At 36.2% G+C, this 15,940-nt stretch overlaps 1 protein-coding gene across 2 annotated transcripts in view; it reads right to left on the bottom strand.

Annotated features, from left to right (window-relative positions):
• Positions 1 to 38: 38 nt before the first annotated feature.
• The window catches only part of ezrb (ezrin b), a 28,916-nt gene continuing 13,014 nt past the window's right edge, over positions 39 to 15,940 (bottom strand). For both annotated transcript variants that reach the window (XM_067384609.1, XM_067384610.1), the window contains exons 5-14: positions 14,001 to 14,275; positions 13,756 to 13,839; positions 12,072 to 12,218; positions 9,462 to 9,558; positions 7,816 to 7,979; positions 6,947 to 7,077; positions 4,639 to 4,799; positions 4,454 to 4,546; positions 3,127 to 3,369; positions 39 to 1,252 (exon numbers count right to left, since the gene is read on the bottom strand). In XM_067384609.1, the coding sequence (XP_067240710.1) occupies positions 1,088 to 1,252; positions 3,127 to 3,369; positions 4,454 to 4,546; positions 4,639 to 4,799; positions 6,947 to 7,077; positions 7,816 to 7,979; positions 9,462 to 9,558; positions 12,072 to 12,218; positions 13,756 to 13,839; positions 14,001 to 14,275 (1,560 nt within the window). In that variant the 3' untranslated portion in view covers positions 39 to 1,087. The remainder of the gene's footprint in view (positions 1,253 to 3,126; positions 3,370 to 4,453; positions 4,547 to 4,638; positions 4,800 to 6,946; positions 7,078 to 7,815; positions 7,980 to 9,461; positions 9,559 to 12,071; positions 12,219 to 13,755; positions 13,840 to 14,000; positions 14,276 to 15,940) is intronic.

Raw genomic sequence — 15,940 nt, 5'->3', positions numbered from 1 at the left:
GAATCCTTTTCAAATAAGGAATAAATCGGTATTAAAAGATTTGAGCATGTGGATTCAATCATTTGGGTCAGTACAGTATCAAGAAACAAATGAATCTGCACTGTCATTAGAAAAGAAGCAAAAGTACATCTACCCAAAAACCTTAAATAACCCAAAGACAGAATAAATAAACACTATAACAAATATTCTGGCAAAAGACATATTCAACATGAATGAAAGAGTTTTAATATCAGACAATACATAAAATTATTATCATACTGCCAAGCCCTGTGCTGAGTGGATCATGAACAAGAAAACAAAACAAAAACAAGGAAATGAGTACAACCCCAAACTAGTTACAATTATAATTTGGCCAGATTATTGAGTTAATAACATGTAATTAACAAAAGGGGATGCATTGTTGGCACGTGCGTTTACATATTATTTAGCTTTATATTTTTTATGGCAAAAGGATTTATTTCAGTCAGTGGTGTGCATTTGTGAAATTGGTAACATTTTACAATAAGGCTGTATACTTTAACGTTAGCACAATTAACTGAACAATACTTGTACAGATTTATTAATCTTAGCTAATGTTAATTGCTATATATATATATATATACACATTAATATTACAAGTTGTTTATCACTAGTTAACTAATGCATTACTAATCAAGAATGAACAAATTAACAGACATTAAGAAATGCTGTAAAAAGTGTTCATTGTTTGTTCATGATACGTACTGTATTAAGTAATGTTACAGTATAGAACCTTACTGTAAAGTGTTGCTGCGAAATTCGATGTACACCATTAAGGGGCAAACATCATATTTGAGTTTATGTATATAAATGTTATGACAAAAAACCTTGAGCATTTTTTTGTTTTAAAATAATTTCGTTTTGAGAGCATATTGAACCAGTGTTTGTATCATCCTAATCAAATCTGTTGCATTACTGTGTGCATGTACGAGTGCGCACTTGGTTGTGGTTTTGTACACAGGTTGTGCCTCTTGCATTGACCACTCAGATGTAGGGATAGAAAGAAAACAGACAAGGGCTTTGAGACTCCTCCTTTCCCTCCTTCCCAAAGTTTCCCGGTCCAGATATTTTATAAGGCCTCAAACTCATCAATTCTCTGTTTAGTATTGCCCTGCCGGATCTGCCGGAGAGTTTTGTATTTGTCTCGGCCGGCGCGTACGTTCTCTGTGTGCAGCAGGTCGTTCTGAGTCTTCTTGGTGTCGTCGCGAGCGTGGGCCAACTCTGAGGTCAGAGCCTGTAAAGAGGATAATGTCAGAAGTTTTGTGATGCTTTTTTGATCTATGACTTAAGAGTACAATCAGTTCTGAAACCATCTTATGTGATTTTGTCTAGTAGGACTTCCTGTCAAACAAACAGACCTAAACCTATCCAGTTAATGTGATTTTACCAAGTAGGACATGTTTTTGGATTAACAACCTGGAACAACATTGTTGTTCAGACCTAACAACAATGTCAGGCCCTAAATCCTTGCATAACAATGAGACATCTAGTTGATAACATTCTTATCGTTGATCTAGTTTCCTTCTAATTTAGGTTAAGAACAGGTTATGGTTGGAGTTTGGGGGAGAGGGTTTAGATTGTTTGATATTAATGTTGTTTTAGGACTAAAAAAGTATGTTACTTCAGGACTATGACCTACTTGGCAAAATCCCATTGACTATTCCTAAACCCAACCATTAACTACACTTAAAGGCAGAGGGATCTTATAGGTTTAAAAGACAAGCCTCAACCCCAGCCTAAAACCTAAGCCAAATCCTATTTACAAAATCTGATTGGTTGATAAGAATGTTGTCCAGGACCAACAAAGATCTGTTGGCTGTACTACGGTAATCATATGAGACAACCTGATGAACTAAAAGGACATGTTTGTTGACATCCCTGGTGCTAGACATTCCTATCAACCAAGTATATCTCTAAGTCTATCCAACGCTAAACCTAATCCCAACTTTCTCTTAAAATCAGAAGTAATTTACTGGTAGACTTTTGTTGTTTTAGGGCAGGGTTAAACATTCCTTCTCATGAGGGGCTTTCGTGGCAGGTAGTTATAGGAACTCAGGGGACCGCCCTGGTGGCTAGTTGCTATAACTGAGAACTAAGTTTCCCCTAGGGCCATTTTCCTGGTTGCATTCACACCGCAAGTAGGAACTCTGAAGTGATATAAGCCGGCCAACAGCAATGTCATTTAAGTGCGGCATTCAACATTGTCAACAGCTGTAGGATGGAGGACGCTGTGATCAGTCGAAAAGTGCCTGGACTTTGACGTTGGTCCATCTATCTTTGCTTTCCATGTTCATATTAGTTTGTGGAGTAAGTACAGGTAAACTTTGTATTTAAAAATGACGGGTGCCGGTGTTTTGTATGGCATGCGTTCGGGCCAATCAAATGTACACTTAGGTCACTGGTAGTTCCTATTGTTCTGGGTTAGACCCTACTCTGAAGTAGGAGCTAATTTAGTTCCCCCAAAAGCCGTTCCTATAGCTAAAATCATTCCCAGTTCCTGCAGTGCGAGCACGCCAAAAAGCAAGTACTTCCGCCAATAGTTATAGGAACTATAACTAGTTCCTATATGGGAGTATTTACTCAAACAGTTCGTGAAACAGGAATTAGTTCTTGCAGGAAGAAAGGAGCTATTCCTACATATTAGTTCCAACCCTTTAATTAAATACAAAAGATCTTGATAAGTTGGTTCAGGGACTGCAGGAAAGGGAGTCAGAATGAGTAACCGTGAGCAATGACAAATTGATAGCAATGTTGTATAGGATTGGTTGTATAGGAGGCATTCAACCCTGCTTCTGGAGACCCAATGTCCTACTGAGTTTAGGTCCAACCCTAATCAAATACACCTGAACAATCTGATCAAGGCCTTCAAGATTACCTGGAGCTGGTTGAGTACCCCTGATCCAGGACCAATACATTTTTATGAGACTTTACAGAAAAGTAATTAAGTAATCAAAGTGTTCAGGATTACTTGAAAATAGCAGGAGTGTTGGAGCAGGTTTGGAACTAAAGTCAGAATGGTGGCCTTTAAGGAGCATGATTGGCTACACCTGCCCTAGGCTCTAATCCTAAAGTCAGTAAAGTTCAATATTCCTGCAATATTTTACTTACCAACAGTTGTTTCTGAACTCGTTCATTCTTCTCGGCCTCAGTGAGTCGCTGTTCTTCATTGCGATGGTCATGGAATACTCCTGTCTGCAGGTCTGCACTGTAGCTACTGTTGGTCTCCTCCCCATCTTCCAACTCATTCTCATCAGGTTCGTAGGCGGGTGGAGGTGGAGGGAGAGGTGGCGCGGTCATCACACTGTGAAGCTCCTCGCGGGTCTTCACCAGGTCATCCTGGGCCTCTTGCGCCTTGAAGAATCAACACCAAAGTTCAGACCCAAAGTCCACCAATCCAATTACTGAAGAACTCAAGAATGCCACAAGTATATAGATATACAGACAGTTATTGTACACCAGTGGTTCCCAAACTGGGGTATGTGACAGAAGGGGGTTTGTGAACAAAATGCTGAGTAGTTCATTTAATTTCACTTTAAAATAATATTAAAATCCAGCATGTATTTCTAACTGCAGTCTAAAGGTCATTGCACACTGAGTCCGAAATTCGCATGCGAAACTTTCGCACGTTAAAAAAATAAATACGACCTCATGTTATGTCAATCGCGTTTGCACAGTGCCTCCGAAACTTCCGTCCGTCAAAAAAAGTTTGATTTTCAGGTTCGATTTTCTGCGTTTTTCGCATCCGTGGCACGCATTTTGAGAGACGTTTTGACAATTCAGAGCCACCGTACGCGAACACAAAAATCCAGAATGCCATCTGACAAGTTGATCCACGTCGTCTACAGCACAAAACAGCAGCACTGAATTACAAACAATGTGAGGAATACAAACGTATATAACGACATATTGTGCCAGTAGTAAAGCATCAAACAGAGCCACTGACATCCTGAAGTAATCTTTGAAATGCTTGGATAATCCCGCAGCCTCTTGATGAGGTGAATTCTCCTTTCTCTCTATGCGATCTCGGGATTGAATGGACCCAATATTTCCTCTTTCTTTTTCTTTTTTTAAGAAGAGAGACGACAACTAATCGTGCTCACTGCTGCTTGAAGACTTAATTTTGTATCGTTTTGCGATTTTTTTTCGCAACACATTCATTAATACGCATCGGACTCAGTGTGCAAGGTCTCTGTGCGTGACAAATTTTTAGGATTGCGAATACGAAAAAACGCATGTGAAAATTTCGGACTCAGTGTGCAAAGGCCTTAAGTTGAAGAGAGGGGGTACACAGAAGGATGGTAATCCCTTCAGGGGGTACTCCAAGCTAAAAAGTTTGGGAACCACTGTTGTACACCTTCGCAGTAATGCAAACTCATCAGGGGTCAAAAAAGTGACAAAGATCTTGAGGTTATTTCACTATTCTTAATGCTCTTACTCTGTGCTGCCATGTCACAGCCTCCTCCTCCTTGCGTCTTTTGGCTTCCTCCAGGAGTGCAATACGAGCAGTATGTTCTGCTAGCTCAGCGGCCTGAGAGAGATGAATGGGGAGGATTGTTAATGGAAAATAAACAACTCTTGACGGCAAAATCATTTTTCTGAGAAACGGTTTTAAGTTCTCACCAGCTGTTCCTGACTCTTCAGCTGGTCCTGGGCTTGACGGGCCAGTTCCTCCTTAGCGAGCAGGGCTGCCTGCCTCTCTGCCTCCAATCTGGCAGCCTCCTCCTCCGCCAGTCTCCGTTCTTGCTCCAGCTGCATGGCCCTCTGCATCTGCTCCTGCAGGTCTGAAAACACACATCCAGATTTAATTTAAAGTGCAACCATCAATACATCTTAAATATGGGTCTGGGCCTCACTATGCATCACATCTGTGATGCTAAAGAATGGTTTGCTGATTCAACACTAAATAGTGGTGACCATGTTATGAACCAAGTATGTGTCAAGTATGAGAACCCATACTCAGAATTTGTCCTATGCATTTAACCCATCCAAGTTAGTGCACACACATTAGGAGCAGTGAGTCGTGAACACACACACAGCAAATGGACACACCCGGAGCACCTGGGGAGCGATTGGGGGTTAGGTGTCTTCAGTTGTGGGTACTGAGTGTGGAAGTGAGAGCTGTTCATTCACTCCTCCACCTACTTTTTTCCTGCCAGTATTGGGAATCGAACATGCAACCTTGGGATTACAAGTCTGACTCTCTAACCATTAAGCCATGACTACCCCCGAAATTATGCTTTAGTATTCCCTTTAGTCTACTTTAGTCACCCAAAAATGAAAAATCTGTCATCATTTACTCACCCTCATGTCACTGTATGACCTTTATTTAATGGAACACCAAAGGAGAAGTTTAGTAAATGTTCATGCTGCTTTTTTCCACACAATGAAAGTGAGAGGGAACAAGGGGTTGTCAAGCTTCAGAATGGCTCACTGAAGCACAAAAAAATTAATACTCATAACTCATGCACTATTTCTGTATCTGAAGCCGTATAATAGGAAAAGACTGAAATTTAAAGGTGCCATCGAACGTTTTTTTTTTTTTTTTTTTTTTTTTTACAAGAACCACATTTACAGTACATTAGCAACATGCTAACGAAACTTTAGATTTAGAAAGACAATTTACAAAGATCACTAAAAATATCATGATATCATGGATCATCATATATTATTCCTCCATCTGCCAATTTTCACTATTGTTCTTGCGTGCTTACCTAGTCTGTTGATTCAGCTGTGCACATCCAGACGTTAATACTGGCTGCCCTTGTCTAATGCCTTTCATAATGCTGGGAACATGGGCTGGCAAATGCAAATATTGGGGGCGTACACCCCGACTGTTACGTAACGGTCCGCGTAATGTTGAGATTCGCCTGTTCTTCAGAGGTCTTTTAAACAAATGAGATTTATATAAGAAGGAGGAAACAATGGAGTTTGAGACTCACTGTATGTCACTTCCATGTACTGAACTCTTGTTATTCAACTATGCCAAGGTAAATTCAATTTTCAATTCGATGGCACCTTTAAATTATTATTCACTGAATTCTTGCTTGACAGCTGTAGTCATCATTCACATTCATTGTATGTTGAACAGCTTGGACTTTTGTGATCCACATAAGAAAGTCACATGGGTTTTGAAGTAAATAATGACAGAAATGTCATTTAAGCTGAGTGATGTCTGCAGAAAAGGCACAAGTGATGTCATTTTGTGATAGAGCCCATAAATTGAGATCATTTAGAAAGCTTTGTTGGACTTTGTATAGTCAGAGCTGGCTGACTGTTTTAACATGTATGGCCACACGATTCAGGATAATAACGTAATCTAAAACGAAAACGTTCTGAATGAAAAATTACTTGCTTAATGATCTAGTCTCAAAGTGAATATCAGAACGAAAAGCTTTGTGGCAAACACAAAAGAAACATGACATGTGAACAGCAGAAACTGAGTAACAGGTGCAGCGTGACACCACCTTGTGTTTGTATTGCCAGTCAATGGTATTGTCAGCTCACACTGATGATCAAAATATAATGTCTCCTCTTTATAGAATAACAAGCTTAATGGTTACATAAACTGAAAAGACCAAAGTGACTGTATCTGGCTTGATGTCTCCACTGAGTCACATTTTCCATACAGAGTCACAAAAAAACAAAACACAACTAAACCAATTATTGCAAAAATTGTTAGATTTGTTTTTATTATAATTCCATATTGTGCTGTTTCATAAAACTAAACCAAGACAGTTAAAAATTATTTTCTTTAAAAAATACGTATATAAAGCTTGACATTTTTCACACATTCAAAACTATTCACGTTGATTGTTTTATTTACTTATGTGAACACAGTCATGATATATTTGAAAACATTAAGCAAAATATAATTTTACATGATATTACTCCAATTAAAAACAAAACATGCTGGACCCTGGGGTCTTACCTTTCTCTGCTTTTTTGGTCTTCTCCTCAAACTGGTAGAGTCGCATCATCAGCTCCTGTTTTTCCTTCTCCATCTGCTCTTTCTCTCTCTCGATGGCCTCTCGTCTCTTCTTCTCACTCTCCAGCTGAGCTCTGCAGATAAGATACAACCAAAGAGAGACACAGTTACGTTTGCTCTGTACCCACAAACAAAAGTCATCTCTCAGACTGACCTGCCAAGGAAGATATATTAAAGTGGTTATATAATACAAAACTCATTTTTCCTTGCTCATAGTCTGATGTTAATAATTCAAAACTCTTTGACCTGCTGCAAAAATGGCTTGTTCAGAAATCATGTTGGCTTCTTGACATCACAACCATAAGGAGAATGACATACGGCCACTCGAGTTTACATAACATCTATTCAGTATTCAGCAACTTGCCTTTCCCTGATGAACTAAACTAATTAGCCAATAGTAACAGGTCATTTACATCTAAAACTTTTAAATGCCATTTGGAGCAACAAAGCAACTTTGTGGCAACTTGTCTTTTAAAAGACTTTTAAAAAGAAATGCAAAACAAAAATCAAATCCAAACAAAAGTAAAAGAAAACAAAAAGAATACAAAAGCAAAACAAAATCTGGCTTTGCTAATCCAGTTTCAAATCAAATCAAACAAAACAAAAGCAAACCAACAAAGCAAAAAAAAAACAAAAAAAAACAAACAAACAAAACAACACCAGGCTTGGTCAATCCAGTTTCTAGTTATGAAATTCTAATATGAAATAAGATGCTACACAAGTGTAGATAGAATATGGTCTGTTTTATATCCTGCAGCATCTGCTGATGAGACAACATCACTCCTCACATCGCCATGGTGATTCATCCTCACCTCTCCATCTGTTTCTGTTGTTTCTCCTCTCGAGCCTGTGCTTTCATCTGCTGCACCTCGATGGTGTCCGGCTTCCTGCGGCGCATGTAAAGCTCATGGTTCCCCATGCACAGCTGTAGGATACGCTTATTAATGCGCAAACGTGGGGCGTAGAACACAAAATCCTGCCGGGATAAGAAGAAAGAAATGAGATATATAGAAGCAGGGGTTTATGAATCATCCAATTTATTGGTCTTTGATCACACTGAAAAGTCTGTGTATTTGTATAATAAAGTCCTGTGATAATGTAAATGTAAGACGTACAGAAAGCAGTTGTTCTGAGCAGCCACAGACAGACGGGCTCTGGCGCTCAGAGATAACACTCTAGGGAGGTCCGCCTGTCAGAGGAGACTGACTGTTGCCGTTTATCAGCTAAAACAGCACTGCTAAAACTAATGAGTCTGTGAAACTGCACGAGTTACAGTGATTTACTGTTTGTGTGTCAAAATAAAGCCATAGTCATCTTTCAATATTTTTGAGTGTCACATTGCAGTATTATTTATACAGTATTATACTAATTATTCATAATTAGCTTTTATTTTTATATTATTATACTTTTAATCTTATATTTTTTTTATATTAGTTTTAATTTTAGAAAATTAACATTTTTACTAGTGCTTTCAAACTGATCACATCTAATATAAAAGTTTGTAGATATATTTATGTGGTGTGTTTACTATTTTTATATTATATTATTATATTACTATTTTTATATTATATTATATTATATTATATTATATTATATTATATTATATTATATTATTACACACACATTTATGTCAGATGTGATTAATCGATATGACAGCACAAATGTTTTATTAATTTTTATAGTTAATGCATTTTTATTTCAGTTTGAGCAATTTTAGTGCTTCAACTTTACTTCAGCCTATTTTATTTTAAGTTAAGTTTTTCATCTAATATTAATTTTATATTCATTGAGATACAGTGATGAAAAGTTGACTAGATAAAAATGTAGCTAAATCTCCATATGTCCAAGTACATTGTAAAAAACTTTTTGAAGTTGAACAAAAAAAACAAAACAAGATTATTAGAGTACACTTTACAAGAAAATACTAATTTTACTCTTTCAAGATTTCACATTTAAAATGAATGTTACTTGCCATTTCTTTGTAATTAATTGTGAAATTTACAAGCAATTTCTGAGTGAAAGCGGTTTCTACATGATTGATTTTTCTGTGTATTATTTATGAAAACCTGAAGATCATGGTTATCTACCATGATTTGCGAATGTACAAAAGGCTGTTAAAGCACAAGATGCTCTTTTAAAACAAAGTTCACAATGCTCAATTTTTCAAATATACAAATATACAATTAGTGACCTACAAATGGTGCAGAATCCGAAATATTTCTTACTCATTTTCATCACGATAATGGTTCTTTAATTTAATTTTTTTTTTTTAAATCCAAAAACTTAATTTAAATTAAACTTTGTATCCCAAACTTAATCTTAGACATTGTAATATTGGTGTGTCATAAAATGTTTGTCTTTTATAGTATAATAAAACAAGTTTTTTTCTCGTCAAAGCAGTTTTTCAGTTTCTGTGAAGTATGAAGGCGGCTCGTGTCACAATCATAGTTTCACTTACTGGAGCTTTTTTATCTATAGGCTTGATGACAAACTTCTTATCATTGAAGGAAATGTTTCTTATTTCGCTCCAGGGGAATCCAATTTTTGGTGTGAGTCTGTAAAGACAATGATGAAATCATGAGATGTTTTCATTCCAAACATACAGACATGCAAAAAAAACCAAAAACAAACAAACAAAAAACATATGTTGAATGAAACATGAAAGGTGGACGACAACCATCAGATCTCGCTGATTGAGCAAAAAAAAAAAAAAAAAAATAGAATATTAGAACTGAGATCAGTTTGTAATGCAGTGAGAATGTTGTACCACAGGCATGACGGTCCACCACTGAGATACTCAAGGAATGTCAAGACAAGGAAGGGCCTGCAATTAGCGTGAGCGAATGACATCATTGCAGTGAGGAGTGTGCTGCGTGATCTCTTTGTGGAGCTCATGGGAGTGTCGTTACAACTACGCCTTCCATCGTGCATGTCACATTGTTTCTATGCGTAGCTAAGAGAACACAAATATACTGTGGCCCACCTCATATGACACACCACAAACCTTCTCTAAAACAAATAAATGATGTTAATAAATATGGTATGAGCGATCCTGCACTCATAACTTTTTTTATTTTTAGGACTTTCTGTAATTTATTAAACACCTTTTTGATAGAGAGTACATTTAAATCTAATATGATTTTAAATTTGTATCCATGATTATTTTGGTACTTTATTGTACATTTTTCAAGGGTAGTGCAACAGGGTGCCAGGAATTTTGGGGGAAATGGAAAGAAGAGTGTAGAAAATGAACCTAGATTCTTGAATGTCACATTTCATTTTCATTAAACATTTATATGATATTAAACAAATAATTTTCAATAGTATTTAAAGCATTTCAAGAGGCCCACGTTTTTGTTCTTGTAGTGCTATGGCCATACATTTGGTCTGTTACAGTACATCTCATGCTTAGCTTTGATTGGCTCTAGTGGGAATAGATTTCCAGAGTGATTGTCATGCTGACTTGGTCTAGGTGGAATAGAGCTGCTAAAGAAAATGTGCCTGCTTATTTTTTCTCTTGTGAACAGAAGACGTGCAGTATTTTTAACAGGTTATTCTACTATTAAGGAAAATGCTATATTTTTAGATAAGTAAATAAATACATAAATAAAATATTACAATATTATATATATATTTTTTAAATATACTAAAAATACTATTATAATAGTATATACAGTACCTGTCAAAAGTTTGGAAACATTACAATTTTTTTAATGTTTTTTAAAGAAGTCTCTTATGCTCACCAAAGCTGCATTTATTTTGTCAAACAGTAATATTGTGAAATATTATTACTATTTTAAAATGTAATTTGTTCCTGTGATGGTTAAGCTGCATTTCTGTATATCTTAAGTATCATACAATACTTCAGAAATCATTCTAATATGATGATTTGCCTCTCAAGAAACTTTATTATTATTATTATTATTATTAAATAATAATCATAATAATATCATCATCATCATCATCATCAATGTTGAAAACAGTTGTGCTGCTTAGAATTTTGTGGAAACAATGATACCATTCAAACATTTATGGTAAGATTTAAAAAAAAAAAAAAAAAAAAAAGTGACTTAAATTTATTTGTCATTGAATCATTCAGTAAATATATTCGTTCAAAAATGCTGATTATCCAGTAGTAATGAAACAAGTATGTAGTCATTGAATCATTAATTCAAGTCATTTTTTAAAATGATTAATTCAGATTAAATAAATATTTTTTAGTAGACTGCAGAAATTAACAATTTGTCAGAACCTTTAGTAAATTATTTTATTTTATGTAGTTGTCTGTTCAGAATCATGAAAGAACAATTTATCCAGAATCACGCAGCTCTAATTTCAAATCATAGAATTCGATGTTGAACTATGACCACATGCTTTTGGAGACTGACATGTTGGAAGTTCTAAGACAGTTCATTTGAAACAAATGTGAAGCCAAGTCCCACACAGCTGAAAAAGAGCACAGCTAACACAACACCACATACACCGTATGAACACAAGCAAAGATCCGATGAATGTGAACTATTTCACAGGTCGTTGTGCAACATGGTTTCTTATCTTTACATGTGTGCGCTAGCAAAGCCTTCTCTCAGTCACACACAATTCTTCCCCAACGTTTTCAAGGACTGCACAGCTTGAAAAACCAGTCTTTGTTGCTATGGTTAAAATAGAGGGCTTTGTGGGGAAAAAGCCATTAGTTGCCAGTGCACTTATGTACACACACAGAGAGATCTCTGTTTATGGAAACAACGGAAATAAAATAGATGTTACTTAAAAGAAGAACATCTAGTTCTAGGAATCATGTCCTCAAACCAAACTAAATCACCAAAAATAGTCATTCCTCAATAGCTTGGATTTCACAAACTGGTGTAAATTAAAGGGGGATGATTGATGTGCAGGCCAAAGGTATTACTAGCTAGGTATACCACAGTACTCATAGTATGTACAGTACTCCTCTCTGATACCATTATTTTACCCTGGTACTGGCACAGTGAAGATACATGAAGTGTAGTTGAAATGACACTTCAGATATGAATTATGTCAAATGAATGTAGGGAAAGGCAGAACTCACTTGTCGTCTTTCTCATAGATATTTAGGCCCAGGGCATCCACACCCAGCCACAGCTCCGTTCCCTTCTTGTTCTTGATGTCAAAGTAGTTCACACCATACATTTCCAGATCCTGAGCAATTTTCAAATACTCAAGCATTGCGTCCTCTCTAGGGATAAATAAAACAGGACAACAAAATGATCAGTTTCGGATTGTATGCTAGCTGGTGATATGACCAAAATTTTTTTAGAACATTATGTGCTATAACATGGTAATAGTAACTAGGTTTTACACATATCATATGGTTATGTAATATATAAAATATTATGTAAATGCTTAAAAAAAATCACATAATCCAGAGTATTAAATGCTTTGCAAATGTAAGGTATTTATTTTCATATAATTTGGTGGTGTTATTGTTAACTAAGATATGGTTACAGGACAACAATGTACTTAAATTGGAAGCATTTTTACTTTGCGTTTTTCGAGTACAGACGACAACATTGTCAAAATCCCCGTTCACAGTGATCCGCCAAAACAATTAAAATCTATGTATTCTGCTGCCAGGCCAGTAGTTGGCGATGTCAATTTGTAAAGAAACACTACACGCTTCTAGACTGAACATGTAATACTCATGACATCACAGTTTTCTCTCATTTTTGTAGTTTACATGGAGACTATAATATCATTTTTAAAAACTTGACCTGTTTTCAAAAGTTTGCATTTTCAGGCCCCCAAAACACTGTTTTCGTGTAAATGGCCAGAACACATACAAAGTTTTCAGTTTGTAGTTGAAAAACGTCATGTAAATGGACCCTTAAACTATTAAAAATAATTCAGTAATTGAAAGAGATTAAATAAAATAAAATTTAAATATTACATGAAAAACAAATTGAAAATAGAAATGTTAGAAACTAACTGAAATAAGTACCAAAATTACCAAAAGTAAAATTTCAAAGCTAAATAGAAAATAAATGCTTAGTAACTAAACCTAAAATTGAAACAAAATCTTAATTTAATATTTTTATTAAAACTTTTACTAAATAATATAATATTATATAAATAATTCTAAAACAATCCTGATGAGCCTTTACTTTTTTATATGGAACTTATAACCAAAAAATAAAATTAGTTGCTAATCATTTAAATTGCACATCATTTGAATTATGAATGTTATGAAATGAATGTTAATATGGAAAGCGGAGACATTAGCAACCATAAACTACCTACAGTTATATCAAGTTTGCAGCTGTCTACACTGTGACACAGATTGCACAGTTTACATATTCACACTGGAATTTTTGAAATTGTGCCACAGACATCTTGTGGTATAAATGCCAAAACACAATCTATACCAATCTATCATTGCATGGCATACTGTATATCGTCAAATATATCATCCACCTGGGGCCTATAGAATGATTTATCAAGCAAGTCAATTAATAAGCCTAACTGTCCAATTGACTGACGTATTAGTTTCTTATTCCACAATCAACTGATATTTTAAAATCTACTTTTAGCACTACACTGTCCTTCGACCACCTTGTACTCTAGGCACTGAAAAGCCCATGTGCGGAGATCCCTTACTGTATAATCTGCTCAAAAAACACACAATTACACACAAAACTGCATGTGCAATTGTCAGATAAGATGAAGATATCATAATAAAGGGGCAATTAATTGCTTTTGAGAGGATGTCAACTAACCTGAGCATTCCACGATGTTCCTCGTGCCACACTTGAATCCTCTCCTCCCACTGTTCCCGTGACAACTTGTGCTGGTCTAGAACCCTGCAGGACACAATGTTGAAAAGGACAATGATACAACAGGAGAGACAAGGACTTGTTTCTAAACCTTTATCCATTATCCAGAGCCAAGTGTTGCTGGCAGAATTCATATCATGTACATCCAGGAGGACATGCCCCAGCTAAGCAAAGCCTCTGTGTCTCACCGTTGGGGAAGGAGGCGATCTGACGTCAGGTATCCAGGCCTGTGAACTTCCTTGTTGAAATCACCAAATTTAGCCTGCACTGAATAGGAAGCCAGAAGCACCGCAGTCTCTGGAGGACAGTAGATTTCATCACTCAGAATGCCATCTTTTACTTGCATGAAGAACAGCTTTTGAGTGATATCCTGGATCAACTCATCTGCCACATCTTCTGGGAAGAACTTAGACCGGAACCTAAACTGAATGGGGTTCTCCTTCTTTACATCCTGAGAGGAGACCTGCAAGAAATGTGTTGATTTCATATTTTGACTATCATGAAAGCATAAATGTATCATTCACTCCTTTAAATGGCTAACCATTTAAAGGTGCCCTAGAACATTTTTTTAAAAAGATGTAATTTAAGTCTAAGGTGTCCCCTGAATGTGTCTGTGAAGTCTCAGCTCAAAATACCCCATAGATTTTTTTTATTAATTTTTTTTAACTGCCTATTTTGGGGCATCATTATAAATGAGCTGATTCAGGGCTGCTGGCCCTTTAATTCTCGTGCTCCCCCGCCCAAGGAGCTCACGCTTGCCTTAAACAGTGCCTAAACAAAGTTTACACAGCTAATATAACCCTCAAATGAATCTTTACAAAGTGTTCATCATGCATGCGGCATGCATGCGTCGGATTATGTGAGTATTGTATACTGTTATATTGTTTACATTTGATTCTGAATGAATTTGAGTCTGTGATCCGTGGCTAACGGCTAATGCTACACTGTTGGAGAGATTTATAAAGAATGAAGTTGTGTTTATGCATTATACAGACTGCTAGTGTTTAAAAATGAAAATAGCAATGGCTCTTGTCTCCATGAATACAGTAAGAAACGATGGTAACTTTAACCACATTTAACAGTACATTAACAACAAGCTAACAAAACATTTAGAAAGAATTTACAAATCACTAAAAATATCATGATATCATGGATCATGTCAGTTATTATTGCTCCATCTGCCATTTTTCGCTGTTGTTCTTGCTTGCTTACCTAGTCTGTTGATTCAGCTGTGCACAGATCCAGACGTTAATACTGGCTGCCCTTGTCTAATGCATTTCATAATGTTGGGAACATGGGCTGGCATATGCAAATATTGGGGGCGTACACCCCGACTGTTACTTTGAGATTCGCCTGTTCTTCTGAGGTCTTTTAAACAAATGAGATTTATATAAGAAGGAGGAAACAATGGAGTTTGAGACTCACTGTATGTCATTTCCATGTACTGAACTTTGTTATTTGACTATGCCAAGATAAATTCAATTTTTCATTCGAGGGCACCTTTAAATGGTTTATCTATACACCAGTTAGTTTTGGTCCTTTAATCTGACTGACCAAGCAGCATGAGTGGCATACACGGGTATATATGCTTTTTTTAATTCATTTTCAATACAGCTTTTACGCAGAAGGAAAACCACAGGGAGCCCTTAAAGCTTCTCTTTTGTTTTAGGGTTAAACAAGTGCTCACTCGCTAGCTTGCTCTCTCTCTCATCCTTTCAAGCTCTGATCTGTGAGGTGTTTACGAGAGGAATGAAGCCAAACAAGTTTCTTGTGAAAATCTCCCTTTTTTGTTTACTGCTTCTGATTTATGGTGGGTTAAAACCTCAGTTATGACCTGTTCAGTTTTTGATCTTTTTGTGTATCAATTACTATATGGATGTCAGTGCGTCTTCCTCTTGAGAACTAGATTTCAATTAGTAACTCGGATTACATTTCAGGACGATAAAATTCATAATAGTGGTCTACTGATACAATTTCTATTATTAAAAGGAAAATATTAAAGGGCCATTATCTGTAGAGATGCAGGTCTGTTACTGCAAGTTTTCACAAAAGCAGGCCATCGCTGATGTGTACATTTTGAAACAAACCTAATATTTATTCTAATAATTAATAAAAATGAGTGGACTGA

Source organism: Chanodichthys erythropterus, chromosome 4, assembly GCF_024489055.1.
Source record: "Chanodichthys erythropterus isolate Z2021 chromosome 4, ASM2448905v1, whole genome shotgun sequence".
NCBI lineage: Eukaryota > Metazoa > Chordata > Actinopteri > Cypriniformes > Xenocyprididae > Chanodichthys > Chanodichthys erythropterus.
Note: the sequence above shows the minus strand (reverse complement) of the source record. Positions and strands in the feature narration are given on the sequence as shown.